We start from the raw sequence: 23,255 nt of genomic DNA, 5'->3' as shown, positions 1-23,255 counted from the left end.
TGTATAAATTCGGACTGGTAGTAAGCCGACAAAAAATTTGCATATGTCCCTCATAGGTAAAGTGTACCTATTTTAAAGGAACTCTAAAGACTATGAATGAATCAATGAATACACTTCTATTGTACACCAAAATATTAGTTACAGAGATATAAATACATATCAAGAGAGTACAATTTGGCGGCCTTATCGCTACATAGCGATTTCTTCCAGGCAACCAATGGCGTAAAAGGAAAAAACATAGAAAAGAGGTAGGTGGTGCAATAAATAAGATTTACAAATATATAAATATGTATATATATAAATATAACTTTAAATAGACTATGTGATAAGACAAAAGATACCAATGTAAACAATCAATGAAGATGTGCCGTCCGCCGTAAAAAGTGCATTGCAATACTAAATCTTCATTCATCAAAACTATAACAGGGTAAAAGAATTGAGAGGTAATAAAAGAATAAAGGATACAGATACCAGTAATTAAATACCACTCGCTTCATCGGTGACGGAAAACATTTTGAAGAAACCTGCACGCATAAGAGTATTCCATAAAGTTCTCAGGGGCGTGTAAAGTCTAACACTCCGCACTTCGCCAGCGTGGTGGACTACTCTGCACCTTCTCATTCCGCAAGGAGTCAATTGTCAATCTGTTTCTGCAAGAACCTACAAACGCACTTTCGCAATTTTAAGTAGGGTTTCAATAAATAGGTGAATCAAAGTGTTATAAATTGACCGAGTTTCAATTGTGTGATATAATCGAGAGTTCATAGCGTGCAACCTGCATCGGCGGCCCCCGCTTCCTGGGTCGACCAGTGTGCCGACAAACACAATAGCTGTAGGTATCGCAAGTACCTACCACTCACTAGACAATGGCCGGCCGTCGAGCGATCTACTCTCGGAATTAACTGCTATATTTCCTGTTGTTTGGATACTTAACAATCAATTTTAATAGCTGTTTAAGATACCGTTGAATATAATTTGAAGTGCCATACTGACCGCTGTGAATAATCTTAACATTGTTAGTTATCTACTCTCGGAATAGGATGCTTCATATACAAACTGTACGCGTAATTGGGACAGCTGAAAATAATTTGACTATTCTAGATCAGTAGGAGAACTAGAGTTACCGACATAGCTCAGTGAGTCGCGAAGCTGAAGTTGCAATGGGCAGGGCACATATCTCGGAGAACCAATGGTCGTTGGGGTCTTAAGGTGCTGGAATGGCGACCTCGCACCGGTAAACGCAGCGTAGGTTGGCCCCCAAAGCGGTGGACAGCAAGCGGCCCAGGACCGTGGATTGTGGAACTCCCTACCTATGTCCAGCAGTGGACGTCCATTGGTTGAAATGATGATGATGATGATACAGTAGTCAGCAGTAACAAATCAATGTTGCTCAGTGGCGTGCACAGGGTATTTGGCCAGGGTATGCATTAAGCAGGAGCATGGCTTAAAATGGAAAATTTCCCCTCACATAAGAGTTATAAAAAATAATTTGGGTAGGTAGTGCTTTTACGCTTGTATGAAGTGCACGCCACTGATGTAGCTATACCATCGTCCTGAAGGCCAAAATAGGTAATTGGCATAGAGGCACATAAAAATCGTAAAATAGGTATTAACATAACAGTGCTATGAAATGGAAAGCCAGTTGAAACTGTTAACAGCACTTTATTGGAACTAAACGAATCGCAACCGATCTATTGACTACCTAGCCGACTAGCAGGAAATTGCAGACAATATTGCTAGGTTCAGTCGTATACCTAGTATTGTTGTTAATTTCCTAGAAAGTAAACCGCAAAGACAGTCGCGGCTTCCGAAGACAACCGCTAAAGCTCTTACGCCCGTTTTCACTAACGACTTAAAACTTTACAAGGCAATGCCTAAGTAAGTAACGCCTTTTGTTGAAGTTATACTTCTTTTGACGCGTTATGGAAAAATGATGAGAATAAATTTTGCGATTCGCGCACCTAATCACAAAAAACCGACACCATGAAGTTACCTATAAGGTTTGATAGTGTACACTTTCAATTGTCCAAGTCTTGCGGAATCATTCCGGTGATTTAATTGGTTCAATTGTACAAAAATCTCAAATTTTAATGTTGAGTGAAACTTGGTTTTCCAATAATGAGTCTAATGTGTGTATATAATGAGTGAGTATTCCCAATTTAATTATGTTTATTATGTCCATTTCTTCTAGATATTTTTTTTGTGATATTGAAATACTCTATTCTTCTATTGTGAGTGTCGTTTTTTCTGCAAACTGAGAATAAGGCGAAATATATCATTTTTGAAAAGATTCTTATCTTGTTACGCCAAAGTATCACTTCTTACGCGTACATAAGTACACTAACTTTTTTTTTATACTGCGACAATACACACATCGCCATCTAGCCCCAAAGTAAACGTAGCTTGTGTTATGGGTACTAAGATGTCTGATGAATATTTTCTATAAATAATATACATAAATACTTATAATATAAAAATAAACACCCAGACACTTCATTCATGTTCAGAAAAGCATTCATGTTCATCACACAAATATTTTCCAGTTGTGGGAATCGGACCCACGCCCTAGGACTCAGAAAGTAGGGTCGCTGCCCACTGCGCCAATCGGCTGTCAAAGAAGATTCCCAGGCATTAATTTAACTTTCTCCAAACGTCTATGGTTCTTGCCACAAGGTATGGATGTTTTGTGTTTGTATTATCATATTTATCATTTTGCGATTCAAGGTTATTTAGTAAAAACCGAATTTACATTTTTTTTTCATCTCTCAAGTGTCAGTTTACGAGTCCCTAAACTTTACTTCGAATCGTAATTATTTGACCTGTTTTAAGTTACTTAAATTTTTTATTTTTTTTAATTCGACTAATAGTTTTCAACACAAGATTATTTGTGAAATAGCATAACAAATATTTTATTTTAATATCCGTTGATAAACTGCGAATAAAAAATATATAAATTGTTTTATTGGTTTCAGTTGCATTTTGTTGTTTAGATCTTCATCATTTTCTACGTGCCACAAATTGCAAAATTCTTCAACAAAATTAATTATTTACTAACTAACTTTTTAGTGGCTTTTGAAATCGTAGTTTTTAAGTATTTTCATATTGATAGCGAGACCGGCATCTGATGGGAACTGGGGCGTAAAGTTGACTGCGCTTGCCTAATTGCAAAATGCCTATTCACTTTTGCACGTAGAGAAAAACAGACGCAGCTGAGACATTACATGTCTGTCTTTCGTTTTAAATAGCTAATCTAAGCAACAAGCTTAAAACAAATGGTTCCAATTATTCTATTATTAACAAGCATTTGCAAAGCTTTAAAGCCCACAAACCCAAATTGGAGCAGCGGTGGGCCATCCAGGTGGGCCACTTTTCTAAAGTCTCTCCAATGACTTCTAACCCCGTCTAAGTTTGTTATGGGCTCTTCTTAGACTAGGACGCGTTTGGAACCCTCCTAGTTTTTGCTTTAAGTTAACAAATGTAGTTATAACCATCAGCTTACATTTATAATGGTCAAAAATTATGTGTTTAACGTAGATTAAGTTGAGTACTAAGAGCACTAAGTTGTGGAAACTTCATTGGTGTATGTAAAAATACGGCATTACTCTTATGTGTAAAAGTACCTTCTGTTTGTTAACCTTGATAAACTAATAAATAAAAAAGGCATCATAAGTGCCTGTGATAGCATGAATAAAACATTTTTCTGATTTTGAATTTTGATAGTCGCTGTGCCCATTAGTCGGTCGTTAATATGCTGCGATGGTGATAATGAATTCTCATGTGCAATAAACCTATAAACTAAATTCATAGATCAAAAAATAGTGCTTCTTTACCATAAGATGTATTTTGAAAAGGATATTACTAGATTTAGGTTTATCAAATAAGTTACGACAACGTGTACAACTGAATTGGCATCATTATGTCAGAATATTTTTGAACAGGCTATTTATATTTATAAGTAATTCAATTACTGCGGACTGATCAAGAATTTTTCTGCGAAAGTACTATCCATCTCTGTAACGTAATCTACTTGTTATAAACTAAGGCCGTCTGGTTTGTGTACATTGAGATAAAATGTTTAAAATTCAATGACCGACAAATGTAAGGCGTTGGTATAGTTTTTTATTGTTATAAATTATACATTTTATAGCCTAACCTTAAAAATGGTACAAGGTTTCCTTCTGTACTTTATGAAAATATATTATAGTATCCACAAGCTATTATCCTTCATTGTAAAAATTTGTTTTGACACTTTCTTTGATCACAAATGTGACGGCCGATTGGCGCAGTGGGCGACAGTTCTTTCTGAGATCAAGGCCGTGGGTTTGCCACAACTGTGATGAACATGAATGTTTTACAGTTTCTGGGTGTTTATCTGTATTTTATAAGTATTTATGTATATTATTCATCAGTCATCTTAGTACCCATAACATAAGCTACGCTTACTGTGGGGCTAGATGAAGATGTGCGATATTGTCGTAGTATATTTATTTATTAGAATATTTTATTTAACAAAAAATTAATGTAGCTAGGTCTCTAGGAATCTATCGAAGGTCAAGGCCATCCGAAATCCAAACCCTCGCCACTCTCAACAGGCCTCCTGTTCTCTCAACAAGAGACCCCCTGTTGTTGAGAGTAAACATATCCTTCACGACCCTTACGATCAGATGACTACTGACAATGCAATCACACAATTAACCTATGCACAGCGTCCTCGCCGGCGAAGACGAGGTACCTGACTCCTAACGAAACACCGCGGCCTTGGAAGCATACGGACTTATCACTGTGTGAAAACTCGTCACTCCAATCGCCAGAGCCGAGGTTCGGCCTCTCATGAAGCGCCCACAGCAGGGCTAGCACAGGCAAGTGACAAAAATTATATACCCGGACAAGGGACATAATGAACGTGTCCACCTGCTAAAGCTCAGGATTGTGGAATAGGAGAAGTCTATCCCCGTTTAGTATTATTTATTGACGGCCGATTGGTGCAGTGGGCAGCGACCCTGCTTTCTGAGTCCAAAGCCGTGGGTTCGATTCCCACAACTGGAAAATGTTTGTGTGAAGAACATGAATGTTTTTCAGTGTCTGGGTGTTTATATGTATATCATAAGTATTTATGTATATTATTCATAAAAAATTTCATCAGTTACCTTAGTACCCATAACACAAGCTACGCTTACTTTGGGACTAGATGGCGGTGTGTGTAGTATATTTATTTATTATTATTTTTATTATTATTATTATTTGGATATTAGTACCACTTTTTCGCCAGTGCTCTGAGAGTTGATAAAGCTGTGGGAGAAGTTATATGATATTTGGCCCGATATCCAACCCAGGTCCCTCACTAGATCTTGGCTGGATACATTTATATGATGGAATCACGTAATGGATATAAAATTAATAATTAAAATAAAGTAAAGTTTATTTTACCGCCTTAAAATTAGATATATTATATATCCTACGGTTGATATGAAATACTTGCTAGCACGTTCAATAATTTCAATCTATCGCATTCAATACTCAAACAAAGAGTATATAAACATTAATGTATATACTAAACAATCGCTATTGTTTCTTTGTGAATTCCGAAAAAGATGACATGCACAATAAATTTAAAGAAAAAACAATTACGGTATCAAATTAAAAAATCTCAGAACTAAATTACAGCAACGACTACGAAAGAGTTAATACTCGGTAATACTTTGTGATTTTGTAAGCTTTCTGAGGACATATTATTATCGATATAGAACACGTTAACAATATTACGAAACTTGCAACAGAGCTGCCGACATATTTTGTAAAACGCAGTGTTCGTCGTTGCACTCGCCCTCAGAACTTATCTGGACATGTTTAAAACAACGACTTCATTTATGTCGATGACTTAATGGCACTTTTAGGATTTGTATTTACAGACGATGGAATTCATACAACTAAGTAATAACGTTATAATGATTTGAGCACGATTTTGCTGACGACACTCTTATCACCATTATCAAAACTTCAACTGATTGGCATGACACAGCTGGGCATAGGTCTTTTGTAGGGAGTTCCAAAATCCTCGGTCCTGGGGGGCTTGTTTTGTAGTTAAATTAAATTCTTATAACACCCTTTACCCTTGCTTTGTAACTGATTATCCGATCAGGCGCTAATTTCTCAGTCTTTAGATAACCAAACCATTGATTTAATATGTTACTGTAACCAAACTTAGGAAAAAATTAGACAAACTTCCTGTACCTACTATATATAGGTCTCTAAACCTTTTCATTTTTATGTGTTTTTTTTATTTCACAGTAAAGCTTATTTGACCGGCGTTGGCTTTACTAGTAAAAATATTTTTATTTATTATTTATCGCTTTATTCATTTATGCAACCAAAGGACTACAAATATTAACCGTTGAATTGAATGTTTACGTACATGATAGGTGTCGCAAAATCGGAATAACGGGCATTCCAGACACTTTCTTTATTTAATTTTTTATTATCATTTTTTAGGGGTCCGTTGTGGGACAAAAACATTTGAACAAATAGATACCTACTTTATATACGCTCTCTATTGCTCGACAATGAAGAGCCATCGGTTGTATTTAGAATCAATTAAAACGCTCGTCGATGCGACAGCGTTGTATGAGAGACTGAATTTATGGAATAGTACCCGGGCACGAGCTTGATGCTCAACTAAGCGTCGGGTCAATGAAATTTGAACAAGTGCCCTTCGGTTGACTTGGATCACCTGTCGCAGCGCCGTCAAGCCGCCGCGTGCGCCGAAGCAGGTATCTATCTACACATTAACACATAGCTATTGATCTTAGCTATATTTGTATTTAAAATTCTAATACACTTTAGTGCAAACGCTCCATTCGAAAATCCGATGCAACCGTTCGGTTTTTAAGAATCAGCTAACCGATTCTATATGATTATTAGTGGTATGGTTTTTCCCTTAATTATTTATGGATATGCTTAGTGGGTACAGCTTCGACTTCACTTTCGGGAGGCCGAGCTATAATCCCAGCACCTCTGACTTTTCTAAATTATGAGCGATTTTAAAAATATAACTTGCTTTAACGGTGAAGGAAAAGTATCGTGAGGAAACCTGCATGACTGAGAGTTCGCGATAATGTTCTTAAAGGTGTGTGGAGTCCCCCAATTCGTGTTGGGCCCGCGTGGTGGACTACGGCCTTAACCCCTTTTCATTGTGGGAGGAGACCTGTACCCTGTAGGTCGGCAATGAGTTGATATGATGATGGATGAATGCTTTAATTATGTTATTATTTTTATTTATCATCAATGGTTTTCTCAGTGCACGTCACATAATGAATTTTATAGGGAATATTTTACTACTTGGGGTTACATTATTGCAATTTTGTTAAGGATCTCTATTTAAAATAAAAATTATAACCTAATATGTAAGCGTATTACCGGCCAGTGGCAAGTACTCTGTAGCGACAGGGCACGGGCCACTTGCCACTGGCCGGTAATGGGTTGATATGATGATGATGACGATAGATAAGCATTTAGTAAAAAGTTGTTATATTACATACACTACACATATACAACACACTTCAATTTTCGTAAGTTGGTTCCTGACTCCTAAGCATTATTCAACATGGCCTCTTACATAATATCTTAGGTGACCATTTGGTTGCCTTGAGGATGTCTCCAATGAAGACAGACGTACGTCCATCTTCGCAAGTAAAGTTAGAAGTGCGTACTTACACCGCTTCCGGGCCTTTTGTCTATTACGCAAGAACAGATTACTCTTTAGAGATTTTAAACAATGATTGAGACAAGACATAACAGCACGTTCCTTATCTCGTGGGAAAAACAGCGTTATGGGACAAAAATAATTATGAATCTACCTTAAATGCATTTTGCTTTTGCTAACAAAAACCTTAGTATTATTTACGTTCTTTGAACATATTAATAACAATAAAATGTATGAGTTTCCCAGATTATAGCGTTCTTTTAGCTTGTAATTAAATTTTTGCAGGTGAGAGGCTTTGGCCGTGGCTAGCTACCACCCTACTGACAAAGACATGCCGCTAAGCGATTTAGTGTTCCGGTGCAATGTTGCGTAGAAGCCAGTGACTACCATACTCCCTAAAAGGATAGATCGCTACTATCTTAGACTGCATCATCACTTACCACCAGGTGAGATTGCAGTTAAGGGCTAACTTGTAGTGGTATAAAAAAAATGTATAAGTATCAATAAAAAAAAAGGAAATTAGAACTGATTAATTTTATGTCGAACAAACATATAAACTAGGCAGTCAACTATTTACTACTTTATAAGGACGATTGTCCTCAATATTCAACGTGCCCGCGATTTCACCCTAGCACAACTTTTCATAAGTAAATTTGATGAAATTTCATTCTACGACCTACCGCGTCGCCTAGCCCTCGTGTTGCTCAAAATCTAAATAGCTAGTCGTTGTAGTGTGATTTAAATTAGCTTCGAGAACTGGTCTACCGAAAGCAAAAGGCTTTTCCAATATGGCTAGTAGTTCAGACATTTAACAGTTTCAGCAGTTCAACAGTTACTAAATATTCAACGTGTAAAAGAATTACGAAATAATATTGCAGGATGCATAAGTATAATTCATAAGGAATCACCCTGTAAAAATAATAAATCAAAAGTAGCATCTTTATTTTTCTATACAAACGAATTTAAAACATTCTCAGTGTTTACTTATGACAACCCTATTGAAGCTAAATACTTACACGCACACAGTACCTAACTTATCGATCACTAATAATACGTGTACCTAATTAAGTGACAAGAGTCACATGATTTTAATTGTTGTATTTGATTTATTTCAGTAAAAACTATGGCAGCGGTTTACAAAAAAACTATAAGGTTTTCGGTTCTGTTCACATATAAGTCTGAGAGACAGTGCATAATGCACCTCTGAAGCCAGTTTAGAATTATGTCGGTTTTCAATTACACGTTGTATATAACAACTAAGAGATAAAACCTCAGGATTTTTATTTACGGGCATTTATACAATATATAATAATAAATAAGTATGTTATAGTTTGTTAGGAAATTTAAGCGCAAGGCGAGCAACAGGATTCATGTCCTTAAACTGTATTCAATCAAAATAATAAACAGTTAGTCCTATACATATTATTATTATAAAAAAATGACCTTATCTTATATTAATTTATTAAAATGATTGTCACTCGTAAATGTAATGAAAGGTCAAACTTCTCAAATATACTTATCAAAAGTAGGTAGTAATGAGATATGTCCGTGGAAATGTTAAGATAAAAGATAATGTTGAGAAAAGTTATACCTATCCGTTAAAATGTGCAAAAATTCTCCGACGAAACAAGGTCAGGAAAAAAAATAAGACTAATGCATCTATCGAATTTCGCATAAAATAAAAGGTCTCATTATGTTAATTCCGATATTTTAAATCTATTAATAAAAAGGTTTCGTTCTAGTGTTCTGCATTTACCTCTGAGGATTAAAAGGTCCTACTTTCGAGTCCCGTGCCGGGGAAAATAGATCTACCTGAATAATAGTAGTACTACCGCCATGCTTTTTTCTGCCGAAAAGCATTGCTGTGTTTATGTTTGAAGAGCGTGGTCGCCGGTGTAATTATAGGGGCATGAGGCTTATGACCTATGCCTCAGATTGAGGGACACAGGGCATCACGTTGCAGGATGTGTCCCTCGCATACCCTGTGAAGTTTTGCTCTGTCTACAGGCGTTGAATTTCCACATTCAGTGGGACATCTGTTAGGTCCGACTATAATTACTTTTTAAAAATAAAAGCATATCTCCATACAGAGAGAGAGAAGCTTAAAAATCGCATTCTAGGCTGAACAAACGCTTAGGCAAGCGGTCACTCAGCTTACTGATGATTGCCTCATGAACGCGTCTGTCTGTTAATCCGACCCGAATTAATAATTAGGTAGGTGTTTACAATTAAAGTAGGTATTTTCTTAGAAATAACACTCGCCCGCCTTGAAGTGTTGCAGTTTTGGTGGAAGTGGTAGCAACGAACGCGTTTCAAGGTCATCGATTCATTAAAAATATAGAACGGATGATGAAAAAAATAATGTATTATCCTCGACCTATTTTAGCTTAGTGTTATATTTTGCGTGCTCTATTATTTTGTAGAGTTCATACTACTTGTACAACGTGTAAATGAAAACCGTAATAATACTTCAGAGGCTTTAGAGGTACACTATTTACAGTCTCTGAGACTTACCTGTAGATTTTAAGTAATCTATTTCCATAGTATATACTGAAAGAAATTAGTTACAGCCCTAACATCACATGCAAAGGTATAATCAAGTGACACCTGACGCTTTATTAGGTACGCCTCGCGTAGCGTAGGTACTATGCACGTGTCGGTCTTGTATATTCGATAGGGTTGTCATAAGTAAACACCGAGCATGTTTTGAATAAGTTTGTATAGAAAAATAAATACCGAACCGCTTCCGAACCGTTGGTAGAGTCAATACAAACAGACTCCATTCTCACTCCATTTCAGAAGTGCTTCTATAGTACGCTTGTTTGAAATAAATGAATTTTGATAGATCTCAAGTGTTTGGGGTTTTTTCCACTACAAATTAGCCCTTGACTGCAATCTCACCTTGTGGTAAGCGATGATGCTGTCTAAGATCGTAGCGGGCTAACCTGTTAGGGAGTATGGTAGTCATAACTCATACCCCTATTTGGTGTCTACCCGTAAATTGCTTAGCTGCGCGTCTCTGTCGGTAGGGTGGTAATAGCCACGGCCAAAGCCTCCCACCACACCAAATCTTTCAGGTTTCCACCTGACTTCGGCAAGAACGCCATACCAAGTCACTCTCCTATATGACTCGAATCAAGCCACAATTTCGTGTTTTATAAACGTACGTGGAGCTGAAAACGGGTTCTCAAATAAAGTCTCAAGCATGATGTCTCAATCTTAGCTTGATGCAGTTTTATTAATAGTGGTTTTAGAGTAACATTGGTACTAATGCGATGGTTTTATTGAGATTAGTCCGTTAACCCGAGACCGTGGTTAGAAATCACGTCAGTATACGTATGATATAAAGAGGCCTTATAAAACGCTATAATTATCTATTCACTTATTTAATTATGATTATTTTATCTATTGTGAGGTTTTGTGCTCTATTTACTTCCATAGCGGAGTTTCGTGACAGAGTTTGTTTCAATTTATTAACAACGTTATGATATATCGAAGCGCATTTTGGTCATAGCGCATTGAGTAGGAACTCGACTTAACTTTCGGGAGTTCGAATCCCAGCACGCAACTCTAACTTTTCTAAGTTATGTGCGTTTTAAGTAATTAATATATGACTTGCTTCAGCGGTGGAGTAAAACATCGTGAGGATACCTGCACGCCTGAGAGTTGTACATAATGTTCTCAAAGGACCACCAATCCACATTGGGCCAGCGTGGCGGACTACGGGCTTAACCCCATCTCATCGTGGGAGGAGACCTGTGCTCTGTGGTGGGCCTGTATAGGGTTGATATGATGATGATAGCCCAGTGGGTATGACTTCGACTTCACTTTCGGGAGGCCGAGTTCCAATCCCACAACTTTTTTAAGTTAACACATTTTACATAATGGGTTAACATAACGTTTATGATAAGTTATCAAGAAAAACACTGAATGTTCAGACATTTGCATGCTTAATGTGTGTGTGTAAATAAAAAAACCGATGAAGTGCGAGTTGGAATTGCAAAAAATGAAGATTAATGTCATTCACCTTTTATTTTTATTTTCACCTTTCCTTTTTGTATTTTGTATTGAAAATTTCAAATGTACTGATTACGGTTCATGAGATACAGCTCACTGGCAGAGACTCTCGCGACAGTCTTAAGATTTAAGTGGAAAATAATTTTCAATCGCCATTGTTAGGCACAAAATAATCACAAAAAAAAAACATTATAATATCATGACAATCTTATATAGATAAAGCTTGCCCTTAGCAGTATGTTACTTGGTCGCATAGAGTAGGAGAACCTGGAAATTCGTTTCGATTCGATTCGGGGCTTTACGTTTATGAGTAAGGAATCGCACATCAACTATCGCGACTAAAACCGTGGGGAACAGCTAGTAAAAAAAAAAAAAATCGATATATCGTTATCTATAGCATCGATAGTTTTTAATTATTACATTACTACTCTTGTAGCAATCGTATATAAATTGGGTCACCGTGGGCTTCGATGTTATCGAAGTGCAGGCCGTTTGTGTAGTCACAGTGCTATTAATGATATAGTCCGCGCTTTAACCTGCTTCCCTCCCTGCACAACTGAATTCTGCCAGTTTGTTTAAGGATGATGGCATGAGAGCCATCCACGACGGTATGGGTATAGGTCAGTGAAGGTTTAATATGTGTATAATAATTATTTTAACTAAATGTTGCCCATGTTCTTCGTGCGCGTTTTTTACGGGTTTTACAAATCCCTGGGATAAATTTAGCCTTAACACCATACCTTAATTAATACCTTACACAATACCTTAAATAATTTCGCTTGACCCGGGATTCGAACATAAGACATCTTAGTTGAAAATGCTAACCACTCTTCTTAGCAGACAGTTCACGCATTTGTAAAAACTATTTAAATAAAGGACAAATTGTTAAAAAAAAAAAAAGCTAAACCATAAAAGATAATGTGGTTAGTATTAAATGTGTATATGTTTATAAAAGGAGTGGAGAGTGAGTTGGAGGCTAACAGAAGTGAGTGGAAGAAGTGCTAAGTATACTCTTATCATCTTCAAACTGTATCATCTGTTTTCACATAGCAGTCAAAGACTCACTTGTAGCGCAAGAAGAAAAGAAATCCGAAATGGAGCTTTTAAAACACTAAAGATTTTACATATTTTTATTATTAAGTTCACTTTTATTTCATTTTATTTTTGTGTTTTTATTCTTCTTTTGTTACTTCAAATCTTCTATAACTCCTTAGTTACATGGAACAAGGTATGCAAATAAAGAGTTACAGAAGTATCTTTATTATTATGATTTATTTATAGGTAAACTACTACTACTACTCGTACTATAAATAAGAAATAATAAAGCTTATACTATAATAAATAAAATCAAAGCTACAAAAATACTTTACACTTGTTTATTATTTTTTTACAATGTTTTACATTTCGCCATCAATATGCGAAGTAACGTAGGAGTAAGTATTATTACTTTGTACTAATGCAGTGGCGTGCATATGATATGTACTTTATAAAATCTCCAGTACAGGTTATAAAAAGCCTACCCTAAAGTTTTTATGACTTGTACTGGAGATTTTCTGCATTTTATATCATGTAATCATGTTGTGTCACACTGAGCTTGGGATTAGGGCGAAAATAAAAGTTCCATAATTAGGTTCGAAGTATCGTTGCCCAATGCAACGGTGCGGACGGCAGATATAGACCGCCCGTGAGAGTAAATGACCAAAAATAAATTAAGCGGCGGGGTGGAATGACTGTGTCCGTACGTACGCGTTACAAATAAATGCTTTAACGAACTCGCTTGCGCAGCGCTGCAGTGACTTGTAACTAAAACGGGTTCGATTTCCGACTGAACCAGTTTCGAAACAAGAGATATAGATATTTTTTTCGTAATAATCTACCCGAGCGCAAAAGCCTGTCTTATCGGTTCATTCGTTACTCATAAAAATATATAGCAGTGGGCAACGTCAAGGCTGTGGATTCGATTCCCACAACTGGAAAATGTTTGTGTGATGAATAATTAATGTTTCTCAGTGTCTGGTTGTTTATTTGTATATAATAAGTATTTATGTATATTATGCATACAAATATACATTATTAATACGCTCACTTTGGGGCTAGATGCCAATGTGTGTTTTGTCGTAGTATATTTATTAATTTATATATGAAATGGGACTTAGTTAGTGCATAGAAACAACGCTGCTTATGTGCCGTAACTAGGCCAGACCAATCTGTAACATCAGATACTTTCAATCTGCATATACGAGTATAATATAAAAAATAATCTTCCGTATGTTAGTGTTTGCAAATCTCAAAAAGAACTTCATGGATTGACTTGTTATTTTGTACACAAATCTTCCATTATTAATTGAAAATGTTTATATATACTTAGTCTTTAACATTCCGAAGTTCCTTACTGATATTATAATAAAAGACTAAGTCGACCGTTATTTTTCCGATCGTCGTTTCAATCCAATCGTCTTCTCGCGAAAAGCTTCGACCATCATCTTAAGAAGCTTTCGCTTGGTTATTGGATCAAGGGGTACAGAAGACAGTAGACATTGAAACGGCGGTTCCTCACTCTGGAGCCCTGATCGCCGGTTGCGGAGGGTGAATGTTTTTTTTTTTAATTTTTTAATGGTGTATTTTTTTAAGTAAGCATTGTTAAGAATTTAAAAAGAAAATGAAAATCAATAAATGGTAGAAAATATAAAAGACTAAACAGTAGACCCTAAACACTAGATAAAAATAAGATGTTACCTTTTCAACAAGCTCGCCATTTCAAATTAGCACTCAAAACCACAGCACTAATAGTTTTTGCACACACATTATCAGTTATCACACTCCGAAACTGGCGAGTGAACAACTACTACGCGGCGGCCTCTCTTACAAAGTTATAACTTATCGGCACCAACTGTTATCAGGGTTGACACCTTTTTCATTCACGACGGAAACGTATGCTAACAGTGCACGCTTTAGGCGTTAGAGGTTTTGCTGTAGACAGCTTGTGACGTGTGTTTATAAGTTTGTTTGCTAACACTTATGCAAAAAACCGCTGGGTTCATTTAATGTGGTATTGCAGACATAAGCGGATTATATTTCAGTGCACGAAGTTAAAGTTTGCATTTTTTTTGCTTCAATTGTTAATGATTTCGAGGACAAATCAAGTTTAGTATAAATTAAATTTTTAAAAATACCCAAATACTCGGTATTGTGTGGTATTATAATTTTATCCCAATGTTTAATAAATAACTTCGAACGACGATATTCATATTGCCTTTCAATAGAGAAAATTTTATGAAAACACGTAACCATTTGGTAATTTTATGAAAACATGTAACCATTTGGTCAGTGATCAGTGATAGTCAAGAATAACACATTATTTGGCTGTGTAGAACGATATAGAACTTTTAATTCAAAATAAAAAGTACAGAGGCAACCCTAACTTATTGTTATCAGTGACAGATCGGGGTTCTTTCAACCTTATCGACTTTAATCTAAGAACAACACGTCAATCATGGGACAAGACAACTTATCTCGCGCCTCTGATACGAGATCTCTCATTGCAGAATCACGTGGAAACTTACAAACAGTCTAACAACCTTTACTCATTTGCTGATTAGAATAAACTATAAATTTAAAAATCAACTGGCCATACAACGTGTAACGGAATTACGAAATACTGTTGAAGAGTGCATTTTATCTATTTCATAAGGAATCACTCTATTAAAATATTGAATAAAAAGAAGCATATTTACCCATGCAAACAAATTCATAACATTATCCGTGTTTACTTATGACAACCCTATTAAGATAAAAGCACGACACGTGCATAGTACCTCCGCTATGTGACGCATACTTAATAAAGTGGCAGGAGTCACTTTTTTCGAATTTTACTTCTGCATGTGGCGTTAGGGCTGGATCTAACTTCTTACAGTAAAAACTATCTCTCTAAGGGCGAGTATAGATTGTACGTAGCTTAACTTTGTCATTAATATCTTAATCTTTAATATAAATACCGTAGCAAGAGTGATAAAATATACATCCGTACGTTTTTCTACAAAAATTACCTAATGTTTAGTAAAACTTACAAAGTAATTATTATCGTCTAGTAGTTGCATAATCAAAACAGTGTATTGGACGTCTTCCAAGTTACAACTGTTTGGGTACAAACGTAATAAGCGTGACATTAGCGTGACAGCAAGGGTTGCCACCTGAGCCATGCTATAAATATACAGCAAAACAAATAATATTTTCCCTACAACAACTGTAGTAGTTCTAAAGTACTAAATAGGTTTTTTTTTTTTTTGTAAGTAAAACTACTAAACTTCAGGCGCTACTAGGGAGTAACTCAGATTTTTTCTGACGGAAGTAACGCTTAAAAATCTTAAATATACATGTTTATTATTACTTTTGTAATAAATAAACAAGTATATTAACAGGTTATATTGACATGTGCTGATCTAACCTTCAAATTTCTCAATTATTCTATTCGCGCGTAAAGGTTTGACGCACACACATTTTTATTAACTAACTCAAAAAAGTGTCTTTTATTTTTAACATGACCGTCTAAAATCTGTATAACACTGCCATATTATTTTATATACAATTAAATGCACAGCATTTTAATAATTTTTCGTTTTTACGCTCCGTAAGTAAGCAATTTAGAAAGTTCTAACTACTTTCATACTTTTACCATACCGATTTTGTGTTCCTATCACAACTTAAATAATTTAGCCGCTAAAAAAGGAATATAATAACAATGTTTTCTGAAACAATATTGTGGTTTTTTTTTATACCAGATAGGCTTGTGATTATCAATTATCACGTTTGTTGGAGAGCAATAATGAGGTATACCTACGTTTAGTGCGCTTGCGTAAGAAATGCTTATTTCTATTACATTCTGCCTATGTAAATATATATGTATATGCCTGAATTAAAACAACGTGGTGGGTCTTACCCCGAAATCCCTCTCTTATATGAGAGTTATGTGCTCGCCATGGGAAATTTCAACCCTAAAGAAGCTATAAATATTATATTAAAAGCACTTCCCCAAAATGTTGCCATTTTGTAAGAAAACGCGGTGTATGTACACCTGAAATTCGCATATAAGCAAATTAGTTAATTACTTAGACAGGTTTTTAGTCTTTCCAGAAATGGCAGTCAGTGTTTACCACGCCTGACGCGCTGCTCTATAGAAAGAAAGCAACAAAAGAAATTACGAAGTGAAACTTCCAACTATTAACATTCACGAAACGTTTAATTTAAATTCAATGGTAGTCGAGAGGCGTTATATATATATAAAATCATTTTCGTTTTTAAAGACAATGCTTGTCTTTAAAAACGAAAATGATTTTATAATTGAAAGTTAGGTAATTGATAGGGGTCAAGAGTAATCTGTTACATTTCCACAGCACTTTGTGAAAAGCTAGCAAAACTTTACGAGCTGTCAATTTATATCATATCATCCCATCACCGACTAACACAGGGCACGGGTCTTCTCCAAAATGAGAAGGGGTTAAGGCCGTAGTCCACCACGCTGGCCCAGTGCGGATTGGTGGAACCACTGTTGGCACTATACCGTTCTCTTGCTGTAAGTCCTTTCTACAAAGGTTGCCTATAAGGCCGCCTTTGTATGTCTTTATTGTTTACTGTATACTCCTTAAAGTTATACGTGCAATAAAGTGTTTGTATCCTGTATGTTATACGTGCAATAAAGTGTTTCTTCTTCTTTGAAAACATGATCTCTCAGGCATGCAGGTTTCCTCACGATGTGTTCCTTCACCGTTGAAGCAAGTGATATTTTAATTACTTAAAACGCACATAACTTTGAAATGTTAGTTGTGCGTGCGAGCTCCTACCCATTGAGCTATCACCGCATCAGAATGAATTCAGAGTGACAAACATTGAATTAAAACTCTTTAAATAACTGCATTGGGGATTGTTGCACAGAAATAAAATACTAATTTAGCGATTACATCAAATCGTCAATAGCTTATGACATCAATGACTAGAAGATGGTTAGACAGACCTGGTACTTAAGTCAGAAATAACCAATAGATCGAAAGAGTAACTAAATTAGCTATTTCCACATCGGATTAAATTTAATAGATCGCGTAGTATACATTAAATCATTCAGTATTAGATCATTCAGTATACATTTAACTTGCATAAAATTAAATAAATATACTACGACAATACACACATCGCCAACTAGACCCGAAGTAAGCGTAGCTTGTGTTATGGGTACTAAGATGGCTTATAATATACATAAAAACTTATAATATAATATAAACACCCGGACACTGAAAAACAATTATGTTCATCACACATACATTTTCCTGTTATGGGAATCGAACCCACGGCCTTAGACTCAGAAAGCAGGGTCGCCACTGTCCGGGAGAAATACAACGGGTTTCCCGGGCGTCAAACAAAGCCAACAAGAGGGTCATGGTGGTTTTTAGTTTGGGTATAGCCCCTTTAGAGGGGAGAGTCCCACATTACCTCCGTCCTGCCCAAGGGTCGGTAGGAATAAAGCTTTTATACCACGCCAAAAAAATAAAAATGGTCGCTGCCCACTGCGCGAATCGACAGTCTTTAATTCAATAATAGGTTTGCTATAAAACTGTTATATATATATCATCAATTAGTTAGTGTAGTACCATAGATTGAAAAAAAGAACGCATCGGCTAGAGTAAGAAAGAGGTCTTTTCGAGTTGATTCTACGGTATCTTCTAGGTATGCACAATGCGTCCAAAAATTCTAGTAAATAAAGAGGTTTCGCAAAAAATACTTAAATTCTCATTACCTTCTTACGAGTATTATATGTTGAAATAGCGTTGAAATGAACAATCATGGAATTAATTCGCATTCTTTTATAATTTACTAGCGATTCCACGCGACTGCAGTGGCGTATATTTGTTAAGTAATTTTTTTCCAGACAAAATTTCATTCGCAATATACTCTGACCAACCGGTTCACAAAACTCGCCTTCACTTTTATTTCGGTTTCTCGAATCCTATGGGAAGTGGCGTGATGTTTTTAATATCCAAGACAGTTCCAGAGATAAGTACTAACAAACAAAAATAACCGAGTAAAGTTTTCTGCTTTATTATAAGTATAGATTACTTTAGCCATTTACTTAGTTCGTAACTTTGTTTCCTTTAGTTACTATGACTAAACACTACAACCGCTTATTCCCACTCTTATCTACTTAGAGTCCATAGACTAATGAAGCACTAGAGGCTTTTGTAGGCCGAGTTCAAACCCCGACAGGTACCTCTAGTTTTTCTAAGTGAGTTGCGTTTTGTGATTAATTATGGAGGAAAATATCGTTGGGAAACCTATCGCGTATCACACGCCTTTGAGAATAATATGGAAGACTTTTGGGCATGCAGGTTTCCCAACGATATTTTCCTCCATAATTAATCACAATACGCAACTCACTTAGAAAAACTAGAGGTACCTGTCGGGGTTTGAACTCGGGGTCCACCTATCCGTACATAGCCAGCGTGGCTACGGCTTTAAACCTTTCTCTGGGTGGACACCCGTGCTAGGTGATGATGAGATTAAACCATCACCGTCAACCCACGTCCATGCGAGGGTGTTTAAGACAACCGATTACAATACGTGGCGTGGGTGAATATGGGCGTAAACAACAAGATTTTCCTTACACCAGCTGATATTAGGAATATCTTGGCAAATAACATTATAACATAAACAACTGTTGTTCTTAAAAGTTTATAAATTAATAAAATTAAATGATTGAAATAAATAATTAAATGATCTATGAACAAAGAAATATGGCATCGAAAATCTAATTTTAAAATACTAAGCTGAAGAGTTTGTTTGGTTGCAAGCGCTAATCTGTGGAACTTCTGGTTGCAGTTGGAAAAATCTTTTGTTTGATGGCACATTTATTGCGGAACGGTTATGATATAACATCACACTACGACCAATAGGAGCGATGCATCAATGTAAAAGGTAGCAGAAACCGGAATAAATACTTTTAAGAGTTTCCGATACGTGTGATGCGTAAACGGTTAAAGTTACGTCGAAATAATGTAGTTACGAAGACTCTTTTCCGCTTTAAAAATTCTAAAAAAAATTCAGCGTCACCATATATCTGCATCTTTTAGGTTCGTCGCGTGGGACCGATAGCTAGTATACTTATAAATCCAGAAACCAGATGTTCACATTGTAGGTTTAACAAATATAAACTATGTATGTGAATGAATGATAATTTCATGAATTAAGATGAACAATGCAAGTACCTAATAATAGCAATGTGATTCAACCGTGAGTTTCTCTATGCTTCTGTGCGCAATTGCTCTGTCAGACTCATTCATTCACTGCATTATGCTTTATAGGTACTCATATCTGTATGATAAGTAATACGTACTATATAATAGCCGGCATTCATACACCTGTCCTTCTAGTCATAGTATTTGCGACTGATAGGTGATTATAACATTGTTTTCATCTCTTACAAAACGTGAGCTGCGATCGTACAATAACTAACGGTTTTTAACAAAATTCTTTAAAGAGTTTAGGTTCTGTATTCGCAGGTATTGTATTGTATGTAACTTTTTCAATAAATCTGGTCATCATCTTCTTCGTCAACATCGCAGCAAAATGACAAACAAGTGCGACTCTGTAGACTTCACACGCCCGGCCATTGAGAACACTATCGCGTGCTTAACTCTCAGGCATGCAAGTTTCGTCACGTTGTTTTCCTTCACCGTTAAAGCAAGTGATATTTAATTGCTTGAATTAATCTATATAGGGACACTCTAATCACGATATGTTTGTATATTCTCATGCCTACTAAATGCACATAAAAATATCATATAAATCGGTGGAACAGTTCCGGACTTACATATTATACATTCGTATGTAATTGGTGTTTGTTCTTGCTAAATTTATGATAATCCTAAGCAAAGATCGCTAATACATCCGCCATCTTTGTTTTTCAATTCTTTTATTTCCCCAACTTCGTCGTGGCATGCAGTCTAAGATGGTAGCGGGCTAACCTATTAGCGCAGTTATATAATTGTTTATTAGGTTTTCTACGCGGCATCGTACCGAAACGCTAAATCGTTTGGTGACTGACAAGCCCAGGAAAACAAACATAATATAATAAATTCCCCTATTGCTCCTGTCGGGGATCAATCCCCGGACTTCCGCTTATCATACCTCAGCGCTCACCACTGAGTCAGGGAGTTCGTCAAGGCCCTCGAGGGAGGTTGCAACTTTTTTCGGTCAGGGTATTTCGTATTTCCACCAAACAAATCCTCGCGTAGCCTACCTATGTAAAAACACACTTTCGCTTTTATATCTACTGCACCATGAAGATATTATGCCGAAGTTGAGTTGGTATACCTAATTAACATTGTTTCATTATTAATATTAATATTATCATTCGCCGCCTCATAGAAGACAGGGTAGACAGAGACAGAGCAGGGTGGTGGCCTGCTCAAATGCGGGTTGGTGGGTTTCAATGAAAATTATCACAAACTATTAATACTTCTAAGAGCGGTGATAGCGAATTGGGTAGGAGCTCGACTTCACCTTTGGAAGGTCGAGTTCGAATCCCAGCACGCACCTCTAACTTTTCTGAGCTATGTGCGTTTTAAGTAATAAAATATCGCTTGCTTCAACGGTGAAGGAAAAAATCGCGAGGAAACCTTCACGCCTGAGAATTCTACATAATGTTCTCAAAGGGATGTGGAGTCCACCAATCCGCACTGGGCCAGCGTGGTGGACTACGGCCTTAATGCCTTCTCATTGTGGGAGGAGACCCGTGCTCTCTTGTGGGCCGTTAAGGGGTTCATGTGATGATGATGATGACGATGATGATTTATACTAACCACGTACCCTATACCTGTATAGTTCTTAACTCTTTTGCTTTTACTCGGTCTGTTAGAACATTAAAGGTAAATATACACCCGTAGTAATTAGTACTAGTTTGCACTCGAAGCTGTCGCGGCTTATGGCGGGCAGGCGCCAAAGGCTACTTCTAATACTCGCCATTTGACAAGTGCTGCACAGTCGCAGTGCATATTGGTGCATCGCGCTGAACTAACAGCGAAACTTTCATAATAAACACTGAATTTTTCGGAGAATACAGATTATAAGGCGTTAAAAATAAATGTCGAATAACTTCGGAATCCCTTCGGAAATTATTAACACTCTGACATTTGAAAAAAGTGACAGAACACTGCAACAACAATAGGCTATAACAGTCCACTGCTGGAATAAAGTCCTCTCCCAACGGGAGGTCTCTTCGAAGTTAAACCACGTTCTAATGTTTTGATTTTCTGCTATTTCATTATGGTACCAAATTAATGTAAAAACAATATACCTATATTTATTTCCACATACTTTCCAAAACTGCCTGTGGGTGTACTGCAAAGTATTACAGCGTACGAACTATATTTAGATTATTGTCTATACGTATTCACAGGGCCGTAATACATTTGAGATCAGCGTGAATTAAATTACTGCGATCGCACCATGTCAATATTTTACAAACGCTTGCAGCGCAAATAAATGTACCTAAAATACCGTAGACAAATACCTATATTACTAGTAATCGTATGTGTAGGACATAGAATTTTATATCACTTACCGAAAAAAAAGACGCGAAGTTTCGAAAGTCCGTTTAAAATAGCACTTTAAGATGAAATTCACTGGGAAAGCCTATTATTAAGCGTAAATATGTTATTTCACTTGGTTTTCTCTAGGGGAAAACTTAAATGAATTGTATTGGTACGGAAGGCAAGTACGTAACGGAATGAGAGCGTTTGGTCGCACAACACACAACCGCTGGCGAGCGGTGCCGAGGTAAAACTGAGTTTACGTTACGTTCACTTCATTAACTTTAGTGAGTGCTGCGTTTTTAGCGCGGTGAGCGTCGCTTTGGTCTTTGACCGTTGGTATACGAAACCAAAGATAGACAGTTTACGTTTGCCTTTCTCTAAAAAAAATACGGCAAAGTGTGAGTTAAGGTGTAATTAGACCTTTATCTTTTTCATGAAAAGGCATTTCATAAATTAAATCAAAATCCAAACAAAATGAAAGAAAAAGAAACTTTCATTGATGTGAACAATCACCCGGAAAGACAGTAAGGCCTAAGACACATTCATAGTAAAAAGTAATAAAATAAATTTCAAGTAGGTCTAAGTCAAGTTCAAGTATGCATAGAAGTTTGTTTAGTTATTTTTTTAAAAACTACCAAACGTCAATATATTATAACGTGCTTGAGAAATAATGACCTTAATAATTACTCCTTCCTGCCTTATTTACAAAATAATAAATCTGAGTAAAAACCATTTTCTTTAACAAAACAGAAATAATCATCTGGACTAAAGTGAAAACTCAAAATAACGACATTTCAAAAATAAATTAATTGTTTTAGTCGTATTCCTACGTAAACATTTGCTGATTAAAGTATATTTTGTACTGCATAGTACTCACAAAATGAAAAATTCAAGTAAAAAAATATGTTTTACATCTTTCAAAAAAACGTACTTGTTTAATTAGGAATGCTGCATCATGCATG

General features: G+C 36.3%; 1 protein-coding gene across 2 annotated transcripts in view; it reads right to left on the bottom strand.

Annotated features, from left to right (window-relative positions):
• LOC120636234 (nostrin) overlaps positions 1 to 22,524 on the bottom strand; it is a 106,138-nt gene extending 83,614 nt beyond the window's left edge. The window contains exon 1 of one of the 2 annotated variants that reach the window (XM_039907611.1): positions 22,323 to 22,524. Coding sequence is in view for 1 of the 2 variants with exons in the window: in XM_039907610.1 (XP_039763544.1) it covers positions 14,453 to 14,472 (20 nt within the window). In the remaining variant the exon portion in view is untranslated. Of the gene's footprint in view, positions 1 to 14,452; positions 14,564 to 22,322 lie in introns of those variants that run through there. The other variant, XM_039907610.1, reaches the window with a different exon arrangement.
• Between the last annotated feature and the right edge of the window lie 731 nt (positions 22,525 to 23,255).

The sequence above is a fragment of the Pararge aegeria genome, chromosome Z (assembly GCF_905163445.1).
Source record: "Pararge aegeria chromosome Z, ilParAegt1.1, whole genome shotgun sequence".
NCBI classification, from domain to species: Eukaryota; Metazoa; Arthropoda; class Insecta; order Lepidoptera; family Nymphalidae; genus Pararge; species Pararge aegeria.
Note: the sequence above shows the minus strand (reverse complement) of the source record. Positions and strands in the feature narration are given on the sequence as shown.